This window comes from Bos indicus, chromosome 6, assembly GCF_029378745.1.
Source record: "Bos indicus isolate NIAB-ARS_2022 breed Sahiwal x Tharparkar chromosome 6, NIAB-ARS_B.indTharparkar_mat_pri_1.0, whole genome shotgun sequence".
NCBI lineage: Eukaryota > Metazoa > Chordata > Mammalia > Artiodactyla > Bovidae > Bos > Bos indicus.
The window spans coordinates 84,101,497-84,121,258 of NC_091765.1; the positions used below are offsets into that span (position 1 = coordinate 84,101,497).

At 37.1% G+C, this 19,762-nt stretch overlaps 1 protein-coding gene across 1 annotated transcript in view; it reads right to left on the reverse strand.

Annotated features, from left to right (window-relative positions):
- Nucleotides 1-19,762, reverse strand: part of UBA6 (ubiquitin like modifier activating enzyme 6) — an 87,441-nt gene that overhangs the window by 60,778 nt on the left and 6,901 nt on the right. The window contains exons 3-4 of the mRNA XM_019962828.2: nt 1,948-2,042; nt 1,401-1,429 (exon numbers count right to left, since the gene is read on the reverse strand). Of these exons, the coding sequence (XP_019818387.2) occupies nt 1,401-1,429; nt 1,948-2,042 (124 nt within the window). The remainder of the gene's footprint in view (nt 1-1,400; nt 1,430-1,947; nt 2,043-19,762) is intronic.

Sequence of the window (19,762 nt, forward strand, 5' to 3'; positions counted from 1 at the left end):
TTCACATAAACAAACTTTTCCAAATGGTCATGTTTAAAGTAAGAAAGATACTAACTGGAAAAAAGATATTTTTAACTTATATTACAAGCCACAAATATGGACACAGGGTATACCAAAATAGAAATATGTAGGGGCCGTCAAAATATTTAAGCATGTTCAACTTTGCTCAAGAATGAAATACCTTTTCTCATTCATCAGCATGGCATAAATCTAAAAGTTTAACAATATGCTCTATTGGTGGGAGTGAAGTGAATCAGGCATTATTGGTGGGCATGTGAAACTGCAAGGAAGAAAACAAAATCAGGGAAGGGAGATCTACTGATTAAAAGAAACCAAGTTCAGTATATGGGCTTTACCTGGATACGGATTAGAACAAATCAAATAAAAGAAAGGAAAATATGAACTTTAACTAGATACTTGATAGTTATGGTAGGCAGTCTTCTATGATAGCCCCAATGATTCATACCTCTTGATATTCAGGCTTTTGTGTTATCTCATCTCCTAAGTGACTATAATGACTTTAATGACTATGGCATATGTGATGGAATGTCACTTCAGAGATTAGGTTACAAAAGACCTGGCACATTACCCTTCTTATCTTTTGCTTGCTTACTCTGATGAAACAAGCTGCCATACTGTGAGCTGCCCTCTGGCAAGGGCCACATGGGAAGGAATTGAGGGTGACCTCCAATCAATAGCCAGCAAGGAACTGAGGTGGGAATGTGAACTGGCACATCCTTGCCACTGAATCCTACCAATAACTACATGAGTGAGCTTGGGAAGCAGACCCTTTCCCCAGCCTCAAGATGACTGCAGGCCCTGCCAATATGTTGACTGGAGCTTTGTGAGAGACGCTTAACCAGAGGAATTAGCAAAGTTACATCTAATTCCTGACCCAAAGAAAGTGATATAAATGCTGTATTTCAAATTGCTAAGTTTTGTTTGACGATAACAATGATATTTTTAAAATGTTAACGTTTTTAGGTATGAAAGTGATAATGTAGCTGTTTTCAAAAAACACCCTTATATTTTAGAGCTATATACTAAAATAACTTAAGAACAACGTAATAGGATTTCTGAAATTTATATCAAATAACTGGGCAGTTAGGGGGCAGTGGGGAATGAGATACATGAAACAAATTTCTCTATGAGCTGATAGCTGCACGCATGAGATGTGTACATGGGGTTTGCTAAAACTATTCGGTTTTTTTTAGTATAATTTTGAAATTTTCTATAATAAAAAGTATTATTAAAAAAGGAAAATAGAGAATTAAGACAATTTTTCTACTAAATGAAGAAGCAATAATTAAGCCAAAGTATAAATAATATTATCACTACCGATGAGGGGAAAAAGAGTTCATAAAAGTAATTCTTCTTATGAAGGACATTTACCCACTTACCTTAATCCCTGCAAGAACAAGATTCTTTGCTATAAAGGGGGAAAAAAAAATAGCTTAATATTAGGAATTGTATATTAGATATGTTTTCATGGAGTCTGTTCATATCTCTGACTAATTTTAACTCTTTTACTACTTTAAAAATATCAGTTTCTTAGAAAATAGAGATGAACAAAAAGGAATAAAAATAAAATTTGATTTCCATAATCAAACCACACTGAGATAATCACTCTTAAAATTTCAGTGTACACTTCCAGACATGCTGTTATGAATATGTGTGTGCTCTCTACCATAATTAATGGATACAGAAAAAGATCATTTACAGCTATTAACAACACCAAAAGAGAAGCAAGAGAGTCATAACTGGTTTCTCATGGAATAACGTGAAATAGTCTTGCCAAAAAAATAAATAATAAATAAAAATTGAATCTGATCAAGATTTTGGATCTAACTTCTTTTATAGAAAATAATACAAGGGAAAGGAATTAAATTATTTAAATTATGTTGCTCAAAAGCATCATATAAAATTATGAACAAAAATATTGCTTACCAATTTCCAAACCAAGACCACCCATACCACTTAAGAAAACATGGGACTTGGCCATCTTCTGCATTGCTGTGTCTCCAAGAACATACCTCTGTCGACTACATGTAAAACACAACAAAAATAAATTATTTCACCAAAGTTGTATATCTTTTCCAGTTATTTGCAAGCTAATACCCTGGTGGCTAGATTCTGCCCACAGACTTTTTTTGGATCACTTGCACAGTACTTAAAATTCCTCAATTAACTGCCAAATATATGACATATTTTGAAAAATTAGATTTGGCACCATAACCCATATTCCCTCATGGCTACGGGGTTGAGTAGGAGCTGCCTGTTCAGTGAGGGAGGACCATGTGCTCTGGACTTGGCAAAGTTCCCATCCTTCTTCTCTCATTTATCACCTCTGTGGCCACTACAAGCATTTGAGTTTGTCACTTTCACTTGAAGCCTTTCACCACGAAAAGGATTTATCAGGCAAAAAATTGTTTCCCTCCTTGGAATTTAGATGACTTAAAGTTGAGCAGTTTTTAAACATTATTTTAAATATAAAAGCTGACAAATTATTTAAAGGACTTTATTAAGTCATCCATCCTAATAGCCACAGGCTAATATCAGAATGCTACTGCTGCTGCTATGTAGTCACTAAGTTGTGTTTGACTCTTTGCAACCCTTTGGACTGTTGCCTTCCAGGCTCCTCTGTCCATGGTATTTTTTAGGCAAGAATACTGGAGTGAGTTGCCATTTCCTTTTCCAGGGGATCTTCCTGACCCAGGGACTGAACCCATCTCGCCGGCATTAGCAAGCAAATTCTTTACCAATGAGCCACCTGGGAAGCCCCTAGAGTCAAAATGGGAATTTCAAAAAATACACGTTGGCAATTAAAAAAATGTCAGATATAGTAATAAAGTCAATAGTAAGAGTTTATTTCAAAGAACACTGATAAACGATGTTATACTAGATTCTGAAGACAGGAGCATGCCAATGGATTCTTACCAGAATCATTCTGAAAGATGAGTTCAGTGTAAGTAAATAATTCCAGAACTCCTTGGGTTTTAAGTATTTCTTTTGGAATTCACACCCACACACACACACACATGCTGGTTTAAGATATGTTCGTTTAATATCTATATTTAGCTACTGATATTCAATATAAATGCCTGAAAAGGGGTCACCTGTCTAGTAGAAAGAAACTTTATAAACACAAGCTATTATTATTATTATTTTCATCCTTATTCCCTACAATGAATGATAAAATCTACTAGACTTTTCTTTTTAAAAGTTTATTTTATTGAAATATAGTTAATTTACAATGTTAGTTTCTGCTATACAGCAAAGTGATTCAGTTATATATTCTTTTCCATTATGCTTTATTACAGGATACTGAATATAGTTCCCTGTGCTCTACAGTATGAACTTGTGGTTTAACCATTCTGTATGTAATAGTTTGCATCTACTAATCCCAAACTTCCAATCCATCCCTTCATCATGGTAATCACAGTCTGTTCTCTATTAGACTTTTTAAATTGATAGTCACCATTTTTGCTTCAGAGATAAAACTGATTCATTTATTTATGAAATACTTGCTGAACATTTACATAGTATATATGGAAAAGATACTATAAAGTCTTACAACCTTTACTTCTGTACCCCTAAACAATATATTTAAGGTTTGTCTGTTTTGGAACTTTACATAAACTGGGTCATTTTGAATACTTCTGAGAGTTATTCATATCAAGGCAACTGTTTATTTTCACTTCATATTGCATTCTTTGTATTATACTATTCTATTGTGATATACCATAATTTAGCAATTCCACAGTTTTGGATGGTTACCAATAAGAAGACTATGAGTACACTTATATATGTCTCATGGTACACATGTAGTAGTTTCTATAGCATATACTGATGAAAGAAAATGCAAAGTTAACTATTAGGTAATACCAGAATAATTTCCAAAGTGGATGTATCAGTTGACATCCTGCTTGGCAGTGTAAAAAAGTCCCCAAATTTTCACATCCTTAGTGTGCTGAAACTCAATATGAAAATTCAATGTGAAACTCAATGTGAAAGTGCTGCACTCAATTTGCCAGCAAATTTGGAAAACTCAGCAGTGGCCACAGGACTGGAAAAGGTCAGTTTTCATTCCAATCCCAAAGAAAGGCAATACCAAAAAATGCTCAAACTACTGCACAATTGCACTCATCTCACACACTAGCAAAGTAACGCTCAAAATTCTCCAATCCAGACTTCAACAGTACATGAACCGTGAACTTCCAGATGTTCAAACTGGATTAGAAAAGGCAGAGGAACCAGAGATCAAATTGCCAACATCCGCTGGATCATGGAAAAAGCAAGAGAGTACCAGAAAAACATCTGTGTTTGCTTTACTGACTATGCCAAAGTCTTTGACTGTGTAGATCACAATAAACTGTGAAAAATTCTTCAATAGATGGGAATACCAGACCACCTGACCTGCCTCCTGAGAAATCGGTATGCAAGTCAAGAAGCAACAGTTAGAACTGGACACGGAACAACAGACTGGTTCCAAACCAAAAAAGGAGTACTTCAAGGCTGTATATTGTCACCCTGTTTATTTTACTTACATGCAGAGTACATCATAAAAAACGCTGGGCTGGATGAAGCACAAGCTGGAATCGAAACTGCTGGGAGAAATATCAATAACCTCAGATATGCAGATAACACCACCCTTATGGCAGAAAGTGAAGAGGAACTAAAAAGCCTCTTGATGAAAGTCAAAGAGGAGAGTGGAAAAAGTTGGCTTAAAACTCAACATTCAGAAAACTAAAATCATGGCATCTGGTCCCATCATTCCATGGCAAATAGATGGGGAAACAGTGAGAGACTACTTTTCTGGGCTGCAAAGTCACTGCAGATGGTGACTGCAGCCATGAAATTAAAAGACACTTGTTTCTTGGAAGAAAGCTATGACCAACACAGACAGCAGATTGAAAAGCAGAGACATTACTTTGCCAACAAAGGTCCATATAATCAAAGATATGGTTTTTCCAGTAGTCATGTAGGGATGTCAGAGTTGGACTATAAAGAAAGCTGAGTGCCAAAGAACTGATGCTTTCGAACTGTGGTGCTGGAGAAGACTCTTAAGTCTCTTGGATAGCAAGGAGATCCAACCAGTCCATCCTAAAGGAAATCAGTCCTGAATATTCATTGGAAGGACTGATGCTGAAGCTGAAACTCCAATACTCTGGCCACCTGCTGTGAAGAACTGACTCATTTGAAAAGACCCTGATTCTGGCAAAGATCGAAGGCAGGAGGCAAAGGGAAGGACAGAGGATTTGATGGTTGGACAGCATCACTGACTCAACGTATATGCGTTGGAGTAAGCTCCGGAAGTTGGTGATGGACAGGGAAGCCTGGAGTGCTGCATTCCATGGGGTCACAAAGAGTCGGACACAACTGAGCAACACAACTGAGCGACTGAACTGAACTGAATGTGCTGAAAAAAGTTAACACAGTAGGCCTGATCTTTACCCTGCTTTGGGGGCTAGCCCCTGGCTGCTGCCTGTGCACTTGGCTTTTGAAATGTTTCCTATACTAATAATTCTACTTCTCTTTTTCCTTGAGTTTCTCGAAATAAAAACTCCTTTAGCTTTAGATATTCTTTTCTAAAGTACACATGTAAAACTTTAAATGATTTTAAAAAGCATACCAAATTTTGATCCATAGTACTTTAAATGATTATTCTTAATTTTTATTATGATTCTTTTTTCGACTTATGGATTCACCTGAAGTGTATTTTTAAATTTCTAACTTTATGAGGAATTTTACAATTATTTTTTGTATTGACTTCTAGCTTAAATACACTGTGAACAGACATCACAATCTACAAAATTTTACACTTTAATATTTGAGAATTTCTTTGGTCAATTTTACAAATGTTCCATTCTTGAAAGGAATGTGTACTCTACAGTTGTTAACATATAACATTCCTTACATGTGCATTAGAGTAATCTTAATAATCATGTTGATGAACTCTATATTTGTTCAGACTTTGTTTGCCTGTTTTCTTGATTACTAAAAGTAACATTTAAAAAATGCCCACTATGATTGCAAATTTGTCTATTCTCCTTATGTGAGAATAACATGCTAACATGTGAGAATAACAGCTAACACTCAGTGTTTATTACACACCACAGTTTTATTTGTATTAACTCATTAATCCTCACAAAATTACAAAAATTCTATTATTATTCCCATTTTTACGGAGAGGAAAACCTAAGCACAGAGAAATTAAGCAACTGATAAATAGTGGAAGCAAGATTCAGCCCAGGCAGTCTGGCCTTAGCATCCATATTCTTAACCACTATGCTACACCGAATGTAGATTAAGAAAGGCAAATCATTCTACAAGTCTTACAGGGAGGGAAAAAAATCAGTTCCTGGCCTAACTCTTCCATAACCCAATTCCCAAGCCCTAAGAACAGCCATCCTCAATTCTTTCAGTTATTTCTTCTAATATTTACCCCTATATTTCTCAATAAACATGTTTGTACTTTATTTCTTGATTTTTCAGTTTTAAGTATTATCTATCAACTTCCAACTAAAAAAGATGGCATGAATTTCAATTTTTGAATACAAATCCAGTCAAATCATTTCCCTGCTTTAAAAACTCTGGTTGGTTTTGTATTTCCCTTATGATAAAGTCGAGACTCCATTTATCACAAAGCTGTTTATAATCTAGTCTCTGCTCAGCTCTCGAGTCTCATTTTTTGTCACTCTACCATCACACTCCATGTTCCAGGTGTACTAAAGGCTTTCAGTTCTCCAAACATGGTATACTCTCTTCGGGTGCTAAGACACTTTTCTGGAATATTCCTCTTTCCCAATATTTTATGCCTGAATAACTCCTTGTCCTCAGGTCTCAAACTGCATGTTACTTTCCCCATGATGCTTTCCCTGATGCCCCTAAGTTTCTTAAGACAGTGTTGGATCATCTTTCTGTGCATCGTAACACTATACATTCAATTTATCATAACAATTATCACAGTGTATTTTCACTATTTATTTGCCTATTTTTCCTAGGAGATTGTAGATTCCTTAAGACAGAGCCTGCCTTATGTGCTACTGTATCCCCAGTGACTAACAGGGCCTGGCACATAATAGACACACAAAACCTATCTGCTAAGTTAATGAAAGAAATGAACTGGCAACAAGAACAACACTTTTATGCTCTACTAAGCAGAGGGCATGAATTCTTTTTTTGTGTTCACAGTCAAAGAACTGCATTAAAAAAATATGTTTTTCACACTTGTCTTCATCAATTATTTTTAAGACTACTTAGGCAAATAATGAATAGCCAAGACATAAACATGGTTACAAATGACCCAGAACATCCAGACAAAGGAAAACAATTAAAATACACGAGCTAAAGTTGTTCAAAGAATCATAAAATCTCAAATTCTCAACAGGTAACTAAATTACCTGCCTTTTCAATGTTTGGCTACCAAGGGGAAGTATACTGAGTAAGTGCCTACTCCATGTTAGTTAATGTCAGGTACTCTGCAGTTGACACTTAAATCTATGAAGTGGGATTTAAAGAGCTGAGAGTGTAACTTCAAGCCCACCATTGTTATACTAAACCTGACTGTATTAAGCGGACATGCATATATCAATAACTGTATCAGGAAAGAAAGAAATTTCCAAGGCTATTGACTTGACTTTTAGAGAACCCTATTTATTAAAGATTCTCCCTTTTACAAAGGTACTATATCTCCCTATAGTTTTCACCACTAATCCTAATTTTACCTCTTGGGGTCATAGGGAACTTGTCTAATCCCTCTTCAATGTGACAGCCCTCCAAACGTTTGAAGATGGTATTCAGGTTCCAGAGTCTTCTTTCTCTAGGCTAAACATCTCCAGTTCCTTAAACAATTCCAAACATGACATCATTTTGAGTCCCCATCAACACTCTAATCACTTTCTTTTGGATATACTTCAGTTACCTTCAGGCATTCATAGATTTATTAAAATATCTATTTCAAGCCAAGCACTGGCATGGTGTGGGGATCACAACAGCAACATCATCATGAGGTAATGTGAGGATTAAATTAAATAAGATAAAATAAGTAAAATACCTAGCAGGATGCCTGTGACATTATTGGGAGAGAGGAATAATCAAATAATCCACTATTAAGTACTACATACAGAAGCATCAGAAGCTAAGGGAACCTGAAAGAATAGGAAGTGAGTATCTATCAATGGAGGCTATGGCAAGTTTACAAATGAAGTTCATCCAAGTTGAAATCTGAAGACTTGAGTCAAAAATTAATCAAAGAAGGAAAAGCATTCTATGCTAGGAAAAAGAAAAGCATGAAAAAGAATGATAGATAAGAGATACATGGTACATATATAAAACTTCCACTTCTGGCCTTAGTTAAATAAGGGGGAACAGATTTATCCTCTTCCTGCCTTAAAGAACTGAAAAATGGACAATATAAATGAAACAATTCAGACACCGGACAATAGGCAACTCAGGACAATAATCTCAGAGAAGAAAAACAATTGAGGTGAGCTTTATGATTGCCCTAGCCACTGCCCAGAGTTTTCAGAAGGTAGAGCAGGAAGGGAAACTCAAAAAAAGCTTGGTGGTCTTCTTGAACTGAAGAGAACAGGGTGTGAATTCAAGGCTAGAATTTGTGAGCAGATGCACAGAGAGAATGCCGGACAGGCTGTTCTCGATTCTTCAGCCAAGTTAGGGGAGGAAACAACCTCAAGCTAGGGAAAGAACCAGATGAAAAGTCCAACTGAAACAATCACTGTTTAAACAGGGCCAAGACAGTTTGTGTTCCTCTTCAGCCAAATGGAAAACCTTTTAATACAGAGAGCGCTGGATAAAATAGAAAAGAGTATTACATCAGTACTGGGGGGCAAGTAGCCTCAAAATTGAGTCTTCTCTGGTCTTACCTAGCAAAGCTTAAAAGTAAGCCTTGAAAAAAATAAACTTGTTTTCAAGTAATTTAACTGTGTCCTTGAAAAAGCTCAAGAATATTTAAAGGAATTCTAGATAATTCAACACCCAAAAAGGTAAAATTCATAATGTCTAACATACACTAAAAAAAAAAAAACTAGATATGCAAAAAAAGCAGGAAATACAACTCTAGATAGAAAAATCAATAGAAGAGACTTAGAAATGACATATGATAGAATGTGTGGACAAAAACTAAAACAGTCAAAAATATAATTCATATGCTCAAGAAGCAGCAAAACTTCCAGAGATGAAAACTATAAAATGTAAGATGAAAAACACTTTGAGTGGAATTAACAACAGATTCAACACTGCAGAAGTGAACCTGAAGACACAGCAACAGACTTTAAAAAATGAAAAACAGAAATGAAACAAAACAAAACTGGAGGATAAAAACCTTCCAAAACCAAAAAAGCTTAAGTGAGCTGTGGGACAACTTCAGTTGGTCTATGTGAAACTGAGGTCCCTTGAAGAACTAAGCAGTTAAAATTTTTCTATGAGCACAACAAACTCACAGACCATGATGCAAACAAAGAACAAAACGTAAAGAGAAAACTACACTAAGGGATATCATAATTGTTTAAAACCAGGGATGAAGAGAAAATATTAAAAATAATCAGAGAAAACAGATCATGCAATTTACAGAGGAAAGGTAAGAATGACAACTGATTTTCTCCCAGGAAGCAGTACAAACTGGATGACAATGGCACATTTTTAAAATATTGAAAGGAAGACACTGTCAACCTAAATTTCTATACTCAGTTTCAAAAAAAGGAAATAAAGACGTCATCAGACATATAACAACTGAAAGAATTCATTGCTGGCAGACTTTCACTATAAGAAATGTCAAAGTAAATCCTCAGGCAGAAGAAAACGATATTAGATGGAAATCTTAATTTACACAAAGGAATAGAGAACATCAGAAATGACAAAACCCTGTTTCCTTTATTTTTAAAATATCTTGTAGAGATAATTGACTGGTTAAGCCAAAAACAGTAATGTATTGTGAGTTTACGCTGCTGCTGCTAAGTTGCTTCAGTCGTGTCCGACTCTGTGCGACCCCATAGACGGCAGCCCACCAGGCTCCCCCGTCCCTGGGATTCTCCAGGCAGGAACACTGGAGTGGTTGCCATCTCCTTCTCCAATTGTGAGTTTATAGCATTATGTAAAAGTAAAATTTTAAGACAATGATAACTCAAATCCTGGAAAAAGAGAAACAGAAGAACACTGGTGTAACTTTCTTATACCATACAGAACGTGATGTTAGATCTGAATACACACTGTAGAGATTTATACTATAAACCATAAAGTAATTACTTTCCATCTAGTCAAAGCTATGATTTTGCAGTAGTCATGTATGGATGTGAGAACTGGACTATACAGAAAGCTAGTTCAGTTCAGTTCAGTCGCTCAGTCATGTCCGAATCTTTGTGACCCCGTGAATCGCAAGCACACTAGGCCTCCCTGTCCATGACCAACTCCAGGAGTTTACGCAAACTCATGTCCATCGAGTCGGTGATGCCAGCCAGCCATCTCATCCTTTAGAGCACCGAAGAATTGATGCTTTTGAACTGAGGCGTTGGAGAAGATTCTTGAGAGTCCCTTGGACTACAAAGAGATCAAACCAGTCAATCCTGAAGAAAATCAGTTCTGAATAATCATTGGAAGGACAGATGCTGAAGCTGAAACTCCAATACTTTGGCCACCTGATGCGAAGAACTGACTCACTGGAAAAGACCCTGATACTGGGAAAGACTGAAGGCAGGAGGAGAAGCAGACGACAGAGGATGAGATGGATGGATGGCATCACTGACTCGATGCACATGAGTTTGATTAGGTTCCTGGAGTTGGTGATGGACAGGGAAGCCTGGCATGCTGTAGTCCATGGGGTCACAGAGTCGGGCACACCTGAGAGACTGAACTGAATCACTAAACAAAGCAAAAGAAAGTACAGCTGACTCTCAAACATAGGTTTGAACTGTGTGGGTCCACTTATATGTGGATTTTTTTTTTTTTCCAAAAAATATATACTCAGCCCCAAAGACATGGATGTTAGTCAAAGTCGCTCAGCTATGTCTGAGTCTGTGACCCCATGGACTATACAGTCCATGGAATTCTCCAGGCTAGAATACTGGAGTGGATAGCTTTTCCCTTCTCCAGGGGATCTTCCCAACCCAGGGATCGAACCCAGGTCTCCCACACTGCAGGCGACCTCTTTACCAGCTGAGTCACAGGGAAGCCCGAGGACATGGACAGCCAACTGTATTCATTATATCATACCACTTGATGCAAAAGGCTTGAGCATTCATATATTTTGGTACACATGGAGGCTCCTGGAATGGATACCCCATGGATACTGAGGGATAAGATGTTACAACTGCAACATGTCAGTAAAGAAGATAAAATATAACTTAAATGCTCAATTATTCAACAAAAAGAGAGAGAGAAAAGGTATACCAGTAACAGACAAATTAGGCAATTAGAAAACAAATAGCAGAAATAGTGTCAATAGAACTTTCTTGGTGGTCCAGTGATTAAGACTCTGCATTTCTGCTGGGGGGGGAAGTTGGGGAACTAAGATCTCCCATGTCACATGTTAAATATACATGGTGCAACCATGCCTCTAAAAGAGTGTCATGCTGAATAAAGAGAAAAACCCAACTATATTCTATCTACAAGGAGGCCCACTTAAATAAACACAAAAAAGGAAAGTAAAAGGGTGGAAAAAGATATCATGATACCAATAATCAAGGGAAAAGCAGACTATTTTAATACCAGACAAACAGATTTCAGAGCAAACAAAACTACCAGGATAAAGAGGCACTTCATAATGATAAAAGGGTCAATACATCAAGGAGACATAACAATTCTAAATGTTTATGCACTAATAACACAGCAACAAACTATGTGATACAAAAACTGGTAGAACTGAAGTATGAAATACACAAATAGGAAATTATGGACAATATCCATCTCTTAACAATTGGTATAAAGAATAGACAGAAAATCAGTAATGTTTCAGAACAGCTGAACAACACTATTAATCAATTTGATCTAATTGACATTGATAGGACAATCCAGTACATCACAAAATACATATTCTTTCCAAATGTACACAGAACATTGACCAAGATAGACCATATTCTCCACTAAAAAAACTTTAAAAAATTTAAGTCACACAAAGTATGTTTCCTGATAACACTGGAATGATTACAGATCAGCAACAGAAAGATCTCTGAAAAAAAATTCCTTAATATCTGGAAACTAAGTAAGACACTTAAGGTCTCAAAAATCAACGATCTCAACTTCTACTTTAAGAAATAAGAAAAAGATCACGAGGTACCATTTCACGCCAGTCAGAATGGCTGCGATCCAAAAGTCTACAAGCAATAAATGCTGGAGAGGGTGTGGAGAAAAGGGAACCCTCTTACACTGTTGGTGGGAATGCAAACTAGTAGAGCCACTGTGGAGAACAGTGTGGAGATTCCTTAAAAAACTGGAAATAGAACTGCCTTATGATCCAGCAATCCCACTGCTGGGCATACACACTGAGGAAACCAGAAGGGGAAGAGACACGTGTACCCCAATGTTCATCGCAGCACTGTTTATAATAGCCAGGACATGGAAGCAACCTAGATGTCCATCAGCAGATGAATGGATAAGAAAGCTGTAGTACATATATACAATGGAGTATTACTCAGCCATTAAAAAGAATACATCTGAATCAGTTCTAATGAGGTGGATGAAACTGGAGCCTATTATACAGAGTGAAGTAAGCCAGAAAGAAAAACACCAATACAGTATACTAACACATATATATGGAATTTAGAAAGATGGTAACAATAAACCTGTATACGAGACAGCAAAAGAGACACTGATATATAGAACAGTCTTTTGGACTCTGTGGGAGAGGGAGAGGATGGGATGATTTGGGAGAATGGCATTGAAATATGTATAATATCAGATATGAAACGAGTCACCAGTCCAGGTTTGATGCACGATACTGGATGCTTGGGGCTGGTGCACTGGGACGACCCCGAGGGATGGTATGGGGAGGGAAGAGGGAGGAGGGTTCAGGATGCGGAACACATGTATACCTGTGGCAGATTCATTTCGATATTTGGCAAAACCAATACAATATTGTAAAGTTTAAAAATAAAATAAAATTTAAAAAAAATAGAAAAAAAAAAGAAATAAGAAAAAGATCAAATTAAACTAAAAATAAGGAGGGAAAAAACCCTTTAAAGCACAGAAATTACTGAAATACAAAATAAAAAATATTTAAAAAATCAATTTAACTGCTGGTTCTTTGAGAAGAAAATATTTAAAAAAACAACAAACCTCTAGTCAGAATGATCAGGAAAAAAAAAGAAGACAGAATTATCTTCTCTTACCGTTATCTGATAATTATCCTGATAATTACCATTATCAGGAATGAGCAGGGAATATTGTTCAGATTCTACAGACACTAAAAAAGGATATTCAAGGAATATTACAAACAACTTCAAGCCACTAAATTCAACCAATGAGACAAATGAACATACTCTTTGAAAGACCCAAACTATTAAAGCTCACTCAAGAAGAAACATATCATCTGAATATCCCAGTATCTATTAGCTATTTAATATGTATTAATAGTTTAAAACTTTCCCACAAAGAAAACTCCAAAGACAGCTTCCCTATGAATTCTACCAAAAATATGAGAAAAAATAATACTGACTCTACACAAGCTTTCTAGAATCTGAAGAAAAAATAATTCTCAGCTTATTCTGTGAGGTCAGAGTCACTCTAATACCAAAACCAGGCAAAATCATTCAGCTTAAAAAATACTCAAACCAATATCCCTCATGTAACATAAGACGCAAAAATTCTTAATAGAATTTCTGTAACAATACATCATGTGAGTTTAATTCCAGAAACAGAATGCAAGGGTGGTATAATACTCTAAAAGACATCACTGTGATTCATAAAATCAAAAGACTACAGTGGAAAAGCCATATAATCACTTTCATGAATACAGAAAAAGTATTTGACAATTACAATACCCCATTTCTGATTTAAAAAAACAACAAAACTCTAAGCAAACTAGTGACAGAAGGGCACTTCCTCAACCTAATAAAGGGTAACTATGAAAAACCTATAGCTAACATTACACTCTGCTATGGAGAGATGAATGTTTTCCATCAAAGATCGTCAGGAAGGAAGAGAGGTTGCCTGTCTTTATCTCCTCAACTCTACCCTGTATTGGAGGTTCTAGCCACAGTAATAAAGACAAAGAAACAAAAGGCACTCAGATTGAAAAGGAGGACGGAAAATGTCTTACTTTCAAACAACACAACTGACTAGAAAATTCAATGGAATTTACAAAAAATTTTACTAGAACTAATAAGAGAAAGATGCACAGAGTCAAAGCTATGGTTTTTCCAATAGTCAGGTACGGATGTGAGAGCTGGACCATAAAGAAGGCTGAACACCGAAGAAGTGATGTTTTAGAGTTGTGCTGGAGAAGACTCTTGAGAGTCCCTTGGACTGCAATGAGATTAAAGTAGCCAATCTTAAAGGAAATCAACCCTGAATATTCATTGGAAAGGCTGTTGCTGAAGCTCCAATACTTGGCCACCTGATGCAAAGAACTGACTCCTTGGAAAAGACCCTGATGCTGGGAATGATTGAAGGCAAAAGGAGAAGGGGATGGTAGAGGATGAGACATATCATCACTGACTCAATGGATATGAATTTGAGCAAACTCTGGGAGAGAGTGAAGGACAAGGGTGCCTGCTGTGCTACAGTCCACGGGTTCAAAATGAGTCGGACACAACTTTAATGTGGTATGTCTGTCAATATTGCTGTACTCTCTTTAGTAATGTTATATAGTTACCAGTGTAAAGATCTTGCATGCTGCTAAGTCACTTCAGTCGTGTTCCACTCTGTGCGACCCCATAGATGGCAGCCCACCAGGCTCCCCCATCCCTGGGATTCTCCAGGCAGTAACACTGGAGTGGGTTGCCATTTCCTTCTCCAATGCATGAAAGTGAAAAGTGAAAGTGAAGTCACTCAGTCGTGTCCGACCCTTAGCAACCCCATGGACTGCAGCCTTCCATGCTCCTCCGTCCATGGGATTTTCCAGGCAAGAGTACTGGAGTGGGGTGCCATTAAACTTTTGTCAAATTTTTGTATTTTTTATATTATTGTAAATAGTAATTTTTAAGTTTCAGTTTCCAGTTACTCATTACTCTTAAATTGGAGAACAAATGATTTTTGCATATTAACTTATCTTACAATCTTACTAATCTAACTGACAGCTATTGTTCACTCTGAGTTGTGTCCGAAACAACTGCATAACCTTATTAAATAGAGTACAGCAATATTGACAGACATACCATATTAAAGGTTCCTAAAGTTCAATAGTTAAAACATCAGTATTCCCAAAATTGTATATAAATTCTCATGACAGCCTTATTTGTAATAGCCAAAACCTGGAAACAACCCAAAGGCCCATCAACAATTATTAAGTGATTAAATAAATTGTGAAAGTGAAAGTTGCTGAGTCTGACTCTTTATGACCCCATGGACTATACAGTCCATGGAATTCTCCAAGCCAGAATACTGGAGTGGGTAGCCATTCCCTTCTCCAGGGGATCTTCCCAACCCAGGGATCGAACCCAGGTCTCCCACATTGCAGGTGGATTTTTTACCAGCTGAGCCACCAGTGAAGCCTAGATTTGTACAATTACAAATACTGTACAATTTTGTAAGCCTATATTTGTACAACTGCAAAAATTATAGGGAAGCCAATAAACTGTAGTATAGCCATAAAATAGAAAACTCAGCAATAAAAAAGAACAAATTACTGATACAAAATCATATATGAATCTCAAACTCATTACACTGAGTGAAAGAAGCCAAACTTCCCAAAGGTGTTGTACATACTGTATGATTCCATATATACAAAATTCTAGAAAATGAAAACTATTCTACAGTACAAAAAGCAGATGAGTGGTTGCCTGGGGAAAATGACAGCTGGAGTGAGAAGAAAGGTAGAAATTACCAACGGGCGCAGAGAAAATGTTTAGTTGTGATTGATATTATCTAAATTGTGGAGATGATTTCATGAGTATATACACATGTCAAAACATATCAATTTGTACACTTTAAATATGCTTGATCTACTTTATACTAATTTATATCTCAGTGAAACTGTGGGAAAATATGTATTTATGATGGGAGATACTCTTTCATGGGTCTTTCAACTCCAAGATGTCTCTCTAGATATGCCTAGAAGGCAATGTCTTAACTGCTCTTTACTTGGCCTTTTCTCAAGGTTGTATTTAACTCTGAGATATGAAGTAGGACTTGGGAGTAAGGAGAACCAATATTAGGATGATGCCCATGCTCTTTGCTGTATCATTAGGAGCGAAACACTTTGTCTCTGACCCAGATGTTCCACATTTTCTGTTAGCATCCACTAAATAATAGGCTAGCTTTTAGCTTTTAAGTGGGGCAAAATCAAATCCTAGATTTTGACAATATTAATATAAATTTTGGCAAAGATAAACAATAGGATGTCAGAGGGTAAAGGGGTGAGAAGTGACATGGAAGCTAAAAACAAAGACAGGACCATAACTCATGGCATATTAGAAGTTATTGAACTCATAGGTACCATTCTTCATGATGAATTTTTTTCATCATGTGCACATTTTCTCATTAAATATGTTGAATAAGTGAGTGGATGAAAAAAAATTAATAAATGAAAGAAACGATGACACTTAAAAGGTTGCTGCTGCTGCTGCTGCTAAGTCGCTTCAGTCGTGTCCAACTCTGTGCGACCCCATAGACGGCAGCCCACCAGGCTCCCCCGTCCCTGGGATTCTCCAGGCATGAACACTGGAGTGGGTTGCCATCTCCTTCTCCAATGCATGAAAGTGAAAAGTGAAAGTGAAATCGCTCAGTTGTGTCGGACTCCTAGCGACCCCATGGACTGAAGCCTACCAGGCTCCTCCATCCATGGGATTTTCCAGGCAAGAGTACTGGAGTGGGGTGCCATTGCCTTCTCCGCTTAAAAGGTTAAGTAACCTAATATCATACACTCACAAACAATGGAGAATGATTCAAATTCAGATCTAACACCAAAGTTCAAACTCTTGCCACTGCTACACTATATCCAAAGAGGGCTTAAATGTATATTATACTATTTGGCTGGAGAAGGAAATGGCACCCAGGATTTTAAACTGAGAAGCCATGGACTGTGAGATAAGTGCCAAAAATACAACTTTGAACAACTTATGAAAGATGGATTAGAAACAAGAATAGTTCTAAAGAGATCACGTATGAGAAAATTACAATAGTTCAATTGAGAAATTCCAAAGCAGGGAGAGAAAATGAAAAAAAAAATGGAATTAAGAGTTGCTTAAAAGGAACTGAAAGGATTTAAAGAATTGAATTTGGAAGATGATAAATAAGGAAAGATCTAGGATGACACCAAGGTTTCTAGCTTAGGTTACTGAATAGGTCTGGCACACCATTTAATTAAGCTTGGGAATGGGAAGAGAGAAGGAAAAGCTTTCCAGTGGTGTTGAGATACTTCATGCTGAAAAATTATATTAATAGTTTTTTCATGAAATCTTTAAGGCTAAGATATTATTCTTAAGAGGTATTATTCTTCTCATTTACACATGAGAAGTATGAGAGGTATAAAGATTAAATAACTAGTTTTGGTTCATATAAATGTCAGGATTGGATGTGAACATTCTCTTCTAAAGTCAAAGACCTTATTCACTTCTCTCTACAAAGTGTTTCTCAAAAAGTAGATATTATAACACAACACTGAAAATCAACTATATGTCAAATTTTTTTTTTAAACAAGCTATCTGCTGAACATCTGCCTGGTTTACATTTAAACCATCTTGTATGCATTTTAAAAAGAAGGTACTGAGCTTGGAAGAAGAAAGCTGAAGAAAGAGACTTAAGCATCACTGCTGCTAAGCTGCTGCTGCTAAGTCACTTCAGTCGTGTCTGACTCTGTGCGATCCCATAGACGGCAGCCCACCAGGCTCCCCCGTCCCTAGAATTCTTCAGGCAAGAACACTGGAGTGGGTTGCCATCTCCTTCTCCAATGCAGGAAAGTGAAAAGCGAAAGTGAAGTCGCCCAGTCACGTCCGACTCTTAGGGACCCCACGGACTACAGCCTACCAGGCTCCTCCGTCCATGGGATTTTCCAGGCAAGAGTACTGGAGTGGGGTGCCATTGCCTCATCACTAGCTTAGAGAAATAGCTAAAATCGTGGAAATGGACATGAACCAAAGAATAAACTGAGATAAAAATCCTAAAGTTGGAACCTGGCTTTACATAAGAGAAGTCTGAGAAATCTAGGAATACAAGCAAATTCAAGAAAACTGTTATCTCAAAAGCCAGAAGAACTTCCTCTAGTATTCCACTAGAATATGCACAGTATTGATACTACTATGATTGTACTAATCCAGAACCTAAGAATGCCCTGATGCTGCTCTTATATTCATTCACCCCTTCTTCATATAGTGACCTCTCCATAGGAACCTATATACAAGAAACATTAAGAAAAAAAGAGAGAGACAGCAAAGTACAGCAAAGTAATAATTTTATCATTATCTGAATTAGTTTTAATTTCCTCCAATGGTGTCCCCTGGTGTGGGATGGTAAAGAATCTGCCTGCAATGTGGAAGACCTGGCCCTGGGTCAGGAAGATACCCTGAAGAAGGGAATGGCAACTCAGTCCAGTGTTCTTACCTGGAGAACGTGGACAGAGGAGCCTGGCAGGCTAGTCCATGGTATCAGAGAGTCGGAATGACTGAGTGAATAACACATATATAGATACCTCCAATGGAGCATCTTTTGGTAAAAGCAAAGTTAGAAAACCAAGTCTTGAGTACTAAATTGGGACTCATTCATTGTTTTTAGATAAATCACTGGATTAGCAGGCTCAGGCATATCTTTGGAGAAAAAGAAATGGGCAAATCTATAGAACTGGCCAAGTCTGCCTAACTTACCTGACAATGCACGGTAATAAAGATGCAAAACTAAATAGAGACGTGGCTCTGAATGCTGTCAGAAGTGCTCCTCCAGCCCCCCAAAAACCTTTAGATTCTGAGAATAATTGCAGGTTTAGTTGATCAGAAACTATGAGGTGATTTAAGATTGAGTAAAAAGAAAAAAGTGAAATATATTTAGCAAGACACTTTGTTAAAGTAGGTATTGAAAATGCCCTAAAAATATTTTCTACTTAAATATATATATTGGATTGGGCAAAAGGTTCCTTCTATTTTTAAGTAAAAATAAAAGATATACTTTTCATTTTCACGTAAAGACTGAGGAACTTTATTGAACAATGTATTCACCGTTTTGTTCCACTACCTTCTGCCATTTTTCAGGCAACTTCATAATTCTATGTTCCCAAAACTTTTTATCTTTTTGAGCAAAGAACTGTTCCAGGTGTCTTTTACAGTCTCCAGGGAACAGTACTTGTTGGAGATGTTTCATTTTCCAGAAGGACCTTATAATAGAGGACTCCCTTCTAACCCCAGGGCTTCCCTGGTGGCTCAGACAGTGAAGAATCTGCCCGCAATGCAGGAGACCCAGGTTTGATTCCTGTGTTGGGAAGATCCCCTGGAGAAGGGCATGGCTACACACCCCAGTATTCTTGCCTGGGAAATCCCTGGGAAATCCCATGGACAGAGGAGCCTGGTGGGCTACAGTCCATGGGGTCACAGAATCAGACACAACTGAGTGACTAGCACTTTCACTTTCCAACACTATCACATACACATCACCTTCTCTGGATGAA